The 10568-nt window shown below is 56.0% G+C and overlaps 1 protein-coding gene across 5 annotated transcripts in view; it reads right to left on the bottom strand.

Annotated features, from left to right (window-relative positions):
- Nucleotides 1–3909: 3909 nt before the first annotated feature.
- The window catches only part of PPP2R5C (protein phosphatase 2 regulatory subunit B'gamma), a 162884-nt gene continuing 156225 nt past the window's right edge, over nucleotides 3910–10568 (bottom strand). For 4 of the 5 annotated variants that reach the window (XM_075531112.1, XM_075531115.1, XM_075531116.1 and 1 more), the window contains one exon: nucleotides 3910–6310. In XM_075531112.1, coding sequence (XP_075387227.1) covers nucleotides 6176–6310 — 135 coding nt within the window. In that variant the 3' untranslated portion in view covers nucleotides 3910–6175. Of the gene's footprint in view, nucleotides 6311–8488; nucleotides 8561–10568 lie in introns of all 5 variants that reach the window. The other variant, XM_075531113.1, reaches the window with a different exon arrangement.

Raw genomic sequence — 10568 nt, 5'->3', positions numbered from 1 at the left:
GGGGGCGGGGGGAGTTGGAAGCCTTGCTCCCACATATTCTCATATCTACTGATCTCTCCAGACCAGGCCCTCCCACAGTTCTGTGAAGTGCTTGACCAAGTGGGCCGGGTGCTGACAGCACTGCCACCATCAGATGCCCAGGCTTCCCTTCCTTAGACTGGCGGGGGGCACCAGGGGCTCCTTGGGTTAGTGAACAGATGAATGGCTGCAGGACAGACGGGTGGAGAGTCAGTAAAGACGCTGAGACTTCCCCTGGGCACCAGCGCTGCCAGCCTGGATCATTCAGGAAAACTCTGCAGTTACCATGCGCCTGCCTTCATGTTCCGCAGCAGGGCACGTGGGATGCCCGTGGCACAAGGCACAGGTGTCTACACTTTACACTCAGACTCTACCCCTGAAGGGTGGGGATGCACACAGGGGTGGGGGCTTGGTCCCTCGGGACCTCTGCCTGCACTGGCTCCTGTCCAGCAGGAGGCGGTAACCTGCTTGGACCACTGACTCTTGGGCGGGCCGCCCACTCAGGTAGGTGCTTTCTTGTGGAGGATCCTGCGGAAGCTCTTGAGGCAACAGTGTGCGGAGAACAGGCTCCAGGAGGCTCTGTTCGTTCACCTGGGGCAGGAGTGGGAGCATCGCTCAGAACGAGCCAAGGTTAAGGGGCTCTGGGCTCCTGGAGAAAACCCTGCAGCAGGGCCAACCAACCAGGGCCCTGAGTCGCGTGCGTGGTCACAGCTAGAGTCTGGACCCCAAGCTACCTGTGCAGGTGTGGCTAGGAAGTGCCTTTTAATCTGCAATTAATTCAAGGGAGCTTTCTACAAAATACATTTTGGAGGCAGAAGGAAGACCAGTGAGGTGACCAACCCCCTTCCCCCCAACCCCCTCCCCCAGAGATGTTTCTGACTCAACCTCGAGGGGTTAAGGTCTGCTCTAAGGAAGGTGGCTCCTGGCAGGCGTTTCTGACTTCTCAACGTGACAGCCAGGTGTCAGGGCCTGCCCTCGAGTCCACGCGCAGACTGTGTGTGTGAGACAGGCAGAGACACAGACACTCTGGAACTGGGCCACGGGCCCTGTTGAAGGAGGAAGGCGACTTCCTGAGCCCTCAAAGCCCAGGCTGAGCTCCTGGCTTCAAACCTGCAGCCCAGGGCGGGCCTGCTGGGCACGTGGTAAAGCACCTGCAGCTTGTATAGGGAAGAAGGTGGACGGTAGGCTCTGAAAGTCCTGGACATGTAAAACCAGGCAGACCACGCAGGACGAGACAGGTTTAAAGGCAGGACACACACACACACACACACTCACTCACTCACTCACTCACTCACTCACTCACTCACTCACTCACTCCTCTCTCCTGGACATGTAAAACCAGGCAGACCACGCAGGACGAGACAGGATTAAAGGCAGGACACACACACTCACTCACTCACTCACTCACTCACTCACTCACTCACTCACTCACTCACTCACTCACTCCTCTCTTCTGGACATGTAAAACCAGGCAGACCACGCAGGACGAGACAGGATTAAAGGCAGGACACACACTCACTCACTCACTCACTCACTCACTCACTCACTCCTCTCTCCTGGACATGTAAAACCAGGCAGACCACGCAGGACGGGACAGGATTAAAGCGCACGCGCGCGCGCACACACACACACACACACACACACACACACACACACACACACACACTCCTCTCTCTTCAAACACTGCCGACTCAAAGTGGCCCTGCAAGATGGTAGAACTGCCTCTGAGTTTCTGATAGTTTAGGTTTTCATGGGAGCAGAAAGCCCTGTCTTTCTTTCTTAGTGAAAGAAGACTTAAATTAGGCTCAAGGGCCCTAACCAAACCAGCTGTGCAGGCCTCGATGGCCTGGTGACGACCCCAGGTGTGGGGGACACCACACACCACCAGGCAGAGGCTGATTGCCACGTTTACCCTCCGAGGTAGACTCTGACCTCCCACCTCCTGGCTGCAGGTTGAGCACTCGGACCACCCAGGGCCTCCTAAAGGAAGCTTAGTGGTCTCCAAGCTTTCTGGTCGCGGGAGGCATTTTTAGAATTCGGTGACCCCTCGTGTAAAGCAGAGCTGTAAGATGGTTCTTTGTAAAAGCCATGGTTTTGACACGCCTATTACATAGCTCCGCACATGTGCCTTCAAGGACAGAAACGAAATGATATGCGGCTGGTCTCTTGAGTGAGGTCTGCAGTATGCTGGAGCCCTGGGCCAGGGGCTGTCGAAGGGTCTCCTAGTGCGGGAACTAAAGTGTGAGGCCTTCCTCTGTCCCTGTGGTGACCTGCCCTGCGGAGCAGCATGGTCACCAGGAGCTGGCACTGGGGGCCCTGCTAGGCACTCAGGTATCCCTGGAGGCTGGGAAGGTGCCACCCAGTGGAGAGAGGCTGTAGGCCCCACCTGTGGGCATGCTCCTGCTCATCGTTCATCCCCACATCTTACAGCCTAGCGGGGTGCTGTGCTTCGGCCCTCACGACGTGCTCGAGGCTTTCCCCGGGGAAATCACTAGGGACGCATGCATGCAGAGGAAAGGGCTTGGGTAGAGGCCACACCGCTCAGGTGGAAACCTGTCCCATTCACACACATCCCCTCCCCCAGTACAAATGAAAGAGCAGCCTCATTTGTGAACAAAGCAAACAGCCGCAAGCCTGCTGTGAGGACAACCACTCTGGCTGCTGGGACAGCGTATCCAGGGGCCCTGATGTCACCATTACTGTGACAGGGTCCCACAGCCTCCAAGGAGACACAGACCCACATTTTTGCTTTGGGGCTTCCTGCTCCCAGAGACAAGCATTGGGCCCTGGACTGGCCTCTACTCAGAACCGCCTACCACAGGAAGCGCCTGCAGCCGTCTCACCCATGCTGGGGCCTGGCAGTGGGCGCGAAATCAGACTTCCCTGGGCATCTGCTTCAAGCCGGACCTCAGAACCCCTAAGACCCCTACCCCATGTTCATCAGAGAGACCATGGGATAGGTTTGAAAAGCGAGCCCAGGGTCCCAGCTGGCTCCCGCTCTGAAGCCACCCCAAAGTGCTCACCTGACGGAGCACCTGCTGGGATGCTGAGCAGACACCACGGGAGCGGAGGGCTTCTGCCTTGCCTCGATGTGCGTAAGTAACCTCGTTGTTTCCTTTTGCTTCTTGTGCCATTGAGCATGACCTCTCCACCAGGAAGGGGCTGAGCTCGGCCTAGCTAGGGCCCGAGTCTTATTCTCAGTGGCTTGACTCTTTCAAGGCAACTTGGAAGATTAAAACAAACAAACAGCTTGACACCATGGATGTATGCATGGATTATGCTAAGAGTTGTACAGCCCCCAGTAAAATGATTAAAAAGCACCGCAATGAGGGTGCAGACACTTGTTTCTGTCAGCTGGTCATAGTCTAAGTCGCACCTGCCTAAGCCTGACACAGAGGTGGTTGACCAGAGTCACTTCCACATTCCTGTGAAGGACGCTGGGAATTTTCAGGAGGCTGTGAGGCTCTCTGGCTGGTGGCTCGGGGACCCGGGGGACACAGGGGTGGGGGATCCTGGCTCTCTCCTCTGGCGGCATCAGCAAGCCCACTAACTGTAATCAGAACCGGAGTGCTCAATTTAGCTTCATGATGAGCAATAAAATTCACGTTCTTTATTTAGTCCATATAATACACCGTTTTTTAGATTTTTTAAAATTAGAGAAAAGCGCATATTCCATGGCAAGTGTATGAAGTCGTTCCTCTCCATAAACAATGTCAAAACGAAAATCCCAGAGTTACAAAATGTTAAAAAATATGTCGGTGCTAACATCTCACACAGGCGTCAAAGTTACAGGTATCTTATGAAGAAAAATAACTGTGCCACTTACCTATTTTTGCTATCAACTTTTTCCTTTTTTTAAAATTCTGTACATAGGACATTTTGTACAAAATATGAAGTCTACATTTTTATTACTTATTACCGTAAAACAAAGATACAATGTATATACAATATTAAAAGGAAGAGCCACACAGAAGCCACACTAGGAGGACGGACGCTGGGGAGAGTGACATCTGGGATGTACAGGTACACTTGGGACAAGGTGGGGATGCCCAGTGCAGGACTTTTACCTGGAGAGGCAGTCACCGCATGGTGGGACCCGCTTTCGGAGCAGAGGGTCTGAGGTTGGTCTGGTGGAGGAGAGGAGGGGCGACCTGCATGGGGAGCCCGAGCCCCAAGCAGTGCAGGGATACTCCGGCAGAAGGAGATGCGTCTTTCAGAGCTTGGACGGATTTCTGGATTTTGGTGAATGTTTATCTTTGATAAAGAGCAGACATAAAAGCCCCCACAAAGAGATGCTCTTGTCAGGTGAGCTTTACATGGCCAACCAAACATGGGCAGCTTGCTTCCCACACCCACTCCCCACCCTGCCCCAGGGCAAAAAGGATTAGTTTTACTCCCGCCCGAGACGCTCTCACAAACATGCTGGACATCCAAAATCCAGGGTATCTGAGAATCTTCTCAGCGAGACAGAAGTTCAAACAATGGTTTATTAAAACACGCAAGACGACGCTGCTTTAGATAAAGCACCCTTTTTCCCTCAAAAGCAGAAGACAGCTAAACTTTTTTAAAAATAGATTTCATAATGGTAAGATGGATAGGTACTTGTCAAGTTTCTCAGGAAATGTTTCTTTCCACCAAGCAGACTGCTCCCCACCCCCCACCCCAGACACAGACACAGACACAGACACAGACACACACACACACACACACACACACACACACACTTAGGCTGGGGCAATCTTCTACGACACTATCCACCCCTCCCCCCAAACCATCTTCCTCCAGCACACAAGGACAACGGGCCACGTTGATGGGCCCAGGGGTCCTCCCTGTGCCCTCCAGAGGATGGGCCCTCAGGAGGAGCTACCCTCAGGGACCGCGTACGTATCTGGACACTGACCACCCAGCTGGTTACAGTCTGAAGGCAGAGACGCGACAGGAGACCCGTGTTTAGACAGCAGTGCCTGCCTGCGTGGGATCAGGACGTCTCGGGCCACCCTGAGGGAAGACAGGCAGGACAGACACGGCGCCAGGGGGGTGGCATCGGACTGCCTCGCGCTGTCCCTTCCCAAACCAAAAAACTCGGCACGTGTAGGAAGGAGCCTGCGAGCCACGCAGCAGCAGCAGCAGCACGTGGAGACGGAGCACTGACTTAAGACGGTGTGGGACGTGGGCGCTCTTTCCAGAGAACTTCTCTGAGGCATCCCAAGGACCCTGCTCAGTCAGCCGGTGACCCCGCCCAGCCTACCACACATCCGAGTCAGACCCAGACACAGTGGACTCAAAAGGAACCCATTCACCCCCACCCCACCCAGACCCCCAGAAAATTCAGAGTCCTCCAAGACTACTTGGATGAACTTAAGAGCCTTCTTCAAGGGCAACAATGTTGGAGTACAGGAGTGGGGTGGGCTGTTTCTGCAAATGAAAAATATGAACAAACAACTGTAAAATTCCAATTCCGGCCCAAGGCAGGCGGAGAAAAAGTTGCCCCAGGGAAGCGTGTCCCCTGCCAGGTTCCCCTGGGAGCCTGGTGCTGGACCACCGACTGGGAAGTATGGCTTCAGGTTTATGGAGAGGAAGCGGGAACCCCGTCCCAAGGGAAGGGGAGCCCTGGGCACCGTGGGCTCACATCTCCCAGAGGGGCGGGCTAGAACCCAAATGTGGACAAGCGTTTCTGTGAGGGCGCGGAAACAGGAGAAACAAAAAAGCAACAGAGCATCCCAAGAAATCCCCACACTGCGTAGTGACTGCTGGCTGGGTCACAGCGGGGCTGCGAGGCTGTCCGAGTCTGAAGAGCCAGGTAACCCCTGGGAAGGGGCTCTCCTGGCTGGAAAACCATGGGCACCACCGTCCTCAGGCCAGCTCTGAGGAGGGGCCCGATCCCACAGGGGTGCTGACCCAGATGCCTGTGTAGCTCTGTCTGCGTGGCAGGGCTCTGGGCTGGTGACTGCCCACCACCCTGCTGGGCCCGGGTGCCCAGAACCCACCATTGTTTGAACTCCTGGTCTCAGTGGATGCGGGGGCCTTATTGCCTACGGGGCGGGCAAGGAAGCATGGACTTCGAGTGTGACTGACCGGTATGGCACAAGAAGGATGTCGTTTCTACAGAACCCACAGAGGCCCGGCCCGCCCCTGCCCCAGCCGCGGGCGTGGGCAGCTAGTGCCCGTCCTGGGACAGCAGCGCGTCGGTGGCTCTGCAGTGGGCGTCCAAGGCTTTCTTGGTGTAGGGGTCCTGGGGCAGGTCCGACTTGCGGCGAACCAGCACACGGTCCTTCTTCGGGTCTTTCTGGGCCTGAAACCAGAAATGCAATGGGTTTGGCTAGACGTGGGGGCTCTCCGAGTGTGCCTGCTTGCTGCCGATGGCTCGTGGGGTGCTGGGGGAGGGCCACCCCCATCCCCGGAGAGGGCATGAGAGGACCTCCAAGATCACTGAGAGAGGAGGGTGTGGAGGACCCCGAGGAAAACGTGGGCTCTCTCAGCAACTCCACACCGAGGACATGACTGGCGCGACCGCTCAGACAGCCCGCGCAGCGCTTCAGAGCCCGCACCCTCCTTTGGGAACAAGGGACCGAACCCACTGCAGTCCAGCCAATCCCAACACACAGTGACCGAGAGGGCAGTGGGGAACGCCTGGAGTTTCCCGGACTGTAACTCTAAGGGAGTAGAAAGCCTTAACTGTCTCCCAAGGAGTGGCTGATGGTTTCCAACTGCTGACCCCACGGTTAGCAGCCCGACGATTACCCACCACGCCACCAGGCTTCCTGGAGGTAAGGAGGGTGGAGTAAAACCACAGGTAAGCTGGATTTAAAAGCCATCCAGGATCAGATGGTTTTCAGCAAGTTTGGAAAAGGATGACTTCTGAGATGTTAAGTGGGTTGGCATATGGGGCACATGAAGTGCCCCTTGGGTGGGCGCTTCACCATTTACACAGAGATGCCCCATGCTGCATCATGCTGAGGAACACGGACACCCCCTCGCCACTCCCTTCTCTGCCAGACGTTTCTTAAATTTTGGTCTTCCAGAGCAAAACAACCAACCAAGCCCCACGAAACCCATGTCACAAGAGGACTTCGATGCTTGCGCCTGCAACGGGAGGGCGCCTTGGCCGGGTAGTTCAAACGAATCAGTTGGATGACACCCAGCCATCCATGCCCCACCCCCACTGTGTCCATATCCATGGCTCGGCCTGGACACCCACGGTCCCACGTGGGTCAGGCAGCACGGTGCACACAGGGTTCTCAAGGCTGAGTGTGTTGGAAGGAGGCTGCCAGGCCTTCCTTCCTCAGCACCCAGGGGTGGACCTGAACCTCCAACCTGTCCGTGCACAGCTTCACTGCGTGCATCTCCTGGCGGCTCTAGTGACCACGCAAAGCGGCACCCCCAGGGCCATTGGGGACCTTCCAGGGCTCAGATGACAAATTGGCAGAACCAGCAGGGCTCCCTGAGGTCTAGACATCACACCCTGGCCCGGTGTGTACACTCGTCCTTCTTTGTTTCCAAAAAAAGCCCAAGGAAGGGGAGAAGTCACAAAGAGGAAGGCCACATGTCACTGCTCCGGCGGCCCTGCAGACTGACGGGCAGCAGCTCAGCAATGGTTAAAGGAAATCTGCAGGACGCTGGGGCTTCAGGGGTGTGTCTGGCAACGTTGCCTACATGTTAGCACGTCTTCCAGCTCAGGTGGCAGCTCTGACCGGGGTCCCTGACGATCTGCCCTCTGGCACAGCACTCGGTAGGGAGTGGGGGGGGGCACGAGCCTTGAGGGAGGTCAGGCAGCCTGCTTGCCCGCAGGCACTCAAGAGGTGTAATTCGCCCTGGAACAATCTGTGCAGCCAAACCCAACTGGGGCCTGTACACCCTCGAGACACTTAAATCCAGCTGCCACCCCCCTTCCGGGAGCAGGAAGCGGCATTCGGACGGGCAAGGGCACCAGTCAAAACCCAACTGGTGGGACCTAGCAGAGCAGGTGTAGGGAGCACCCCTGTGCTTGTGGGCTGTGTGGATGCACTCGTGAGGGAAGTGGCCAGGGAAGGAAGAGCCCCGTATGTGACCAGGACACGCCCCCTCCCCACCCCAGCAGAGTGCCACTTGAGGGGGAGGCAAGGAGGCAGACCGGTTGGGAGGTGGAAGGGATGGAAGGGCATGGGGCGAGTCCCACCGTGACCTTCTCCGTAGGTGGTGTACGGGCAGATGCTGATGGGTGAACAGGTGGTGGGAGAGCCCGGGGCGGGGGTGGGGTGGCTGGGGAGATACTCGTGCAACTTCCCTTCCTTCTCGAAAGGAGCAGATGCGAACATTAGCACTCGATTTGGGGCAGACGCGATGGCCTCTGGCTGTTAACTGTGACCTGACCAACTTCCATGTGGTCTCGGCTATCCCAGGCTGGGGTGACATGGAGCCATGGGGAATGCCGTGCACCAACTTGTTGGTGTTTGTCTTAGCCCCACGCTACGACATACTCGGGGACCGGTACCTGCACTTCCCACCTGTCGCCTGGCTACACCTTCCTGTCTGTCATGGTTGAGATGGCCTTCCTCCCGACCAACTGTTAAAAAGGAGAAGCGTAAACATTTTCAGTGTCTCTGGCAAGACTGGTCTTCACGTCGTGTCTGCGCCGTGTCTGCCACGACTGTTCTGTGCAGAATTACAGAAGCAATGGTTCCGTCTGCTACTGCTCACCGCCTGGGCCAATTTCTCCGCAAGTTTCCAGCCCACCTTGCTGCCCAGGCACTGGGGCCTCAGCCATCTTCCCCTTCTCCTGCTGACCCGTCACTTACTTACCTTGCATGTGCCTGACCCATGTGCAAGTCCATTCCCTGGACTTGGCAATGACGACTTTGGGGGGTGGGGGAAGAAGGCTGCAAACAAAACCGCAAGGGCACCGAGAGGGTTGCGGCATCCCCCCTGAAATCTCAGGCCCCTGGTCTCCCAACCTCCCGGAGAATGCCTGGCCTGTCATTTCCACCATCGTATCCGGGGGCAGGACACCAGTTAGCCGAGGGAGCACCAGGGAGGCACTCCGCCGGCCCCTACAAGCCCACGCTGTGTCAGGATAGCGGCTGACCCGGCCCTATAGTTGTGTACCTTTCCTCTGAGCTGTTCTGCCTATTCTAGGCCCTTTGCCTGTCTTCGTGGATTTTACAACCAGCTATTCCACCTCGTACGGGCAGGATAAAAACAGAGGGCTGCAGGGCCCCTGGCTGAGGTGGCCTAGGTGTCCTGATGGGCATCTGGGGAGAGATGACACACGACCGGTGCCGAGTCTCCAGACCCATGACCAGGATCCACAGAGGTCTGCGGTCAGGGTGGAGGCGGCGTTTTTTTTTTTTTTTACAAAGATGTGAGCTGAGGCAATGCTGCAGCTATCTGTTCTCATTTCCAGAATGGGGCTGCAGGCACCGGTCTGTCCCTTGGTCACCTGGCAGCCCTGCAGAGTGGAACGGTGCCCCCCCCCCCCGTGGGCAGCTTTCCTGCCTGTGTCACAGATACTGGGGCACGTTCAAAGGCAGTGCTGCTCCAGGATGCTATTTTGGTTTGCGTTCTTGATCTTGACCCAGTTCTCCATCTTCTACAGGGAAGAATCTAGATGGCGAGTCTCTGCCTGTGGGAGACACGCTCCTGCCATGTGGAGCAGAACTCCCTCTTTCTTCACTTGCATCCTGACCCAACTCAAAGGACCGGAACCCAAACTCATCTTTCTCCCTCTGAGCGGCAGTGGTTTCAAACTGCTGACCTTGTGGACTGCGGCCCAGTGTGTAACCACCACGCCACCAGGGCTCCCTCGCTCCAAGGACTCACTCACCATCCTCACCAGGGTATGTGTCGGAATTGGTCTCTAAACCATCAACTTCCTTTCCAAACTGTGCAGTCCGGGCAACTCCACAGCCCCGAGAGAATGGGGCAGGTGGGTGCCTAGGAGGGAGTGAGGGGCTCACCTCTTTGCGGCCTGCAGGGAAGGAGGCCTGTTCTGTCCTAAGGACACCTTTAGTTTGTGCAGTGAAATCAAAATGGGCCTAAAGACAGGTGACCTAAACTTTCCTTCCAACTAAGAAAATGATCCAAGAGGAGGAAAATCCAACAGCAGACACATATTAATTGTAAGAAAAACAAACATGGTATTCAATTAGAATAAGGTTTTTGTTTGAGGGGTTTTGCGCTCACCAGTCTTCCCACCGGGTTTTGTATTTTCAAACTCTGAAGAGTTAAATAACAGCAGCACCCAATATCCTGTCTTCCTGGTCCACCAACAGGTGAGCTGGGCAGAGCAGGCCCAGGCAGGTAAGTGAAGCTGCCCGCAGCTGCCTGCCCCTCCTGCAGCTCTAAGAGACCAAGACAGCCTGGTCTAATCCAAACAGGAAACCAGCTGCATGTCAAATCTGAAAGTTCTCTGGTGGCCACGGTAAAACAGTACAAAGAAATGGCTGAAATTAATTTTAGTAACACATGCAGTCGAGCCTGTGAGAGCTGGAACCTGGAAGGAACCAGTCAGAGTAGGGAGCTCCAACATTCTCCACTGAGAAGGGTGACGGAGAGGGGTGACAGCTGCCCCTCTG

This window comes from Tenrec ecaudatus, chromosome 14 (assembly GCF_050624435.1).
Source record: "Tenrec ecaudatus isolate mTenEca1 chromosome 14, mTenEca1.hap1, whole genome shotgun sequence".
NCBI lineage: Eukaryota > Metazoa > Chordata > Mammalia > Afrosoricida > Tenrecidae > Tenrec > Tenrec ecaudatus.
This window is presented reverse-complemented; position numbering and strand designations above follow the sequence as displayed.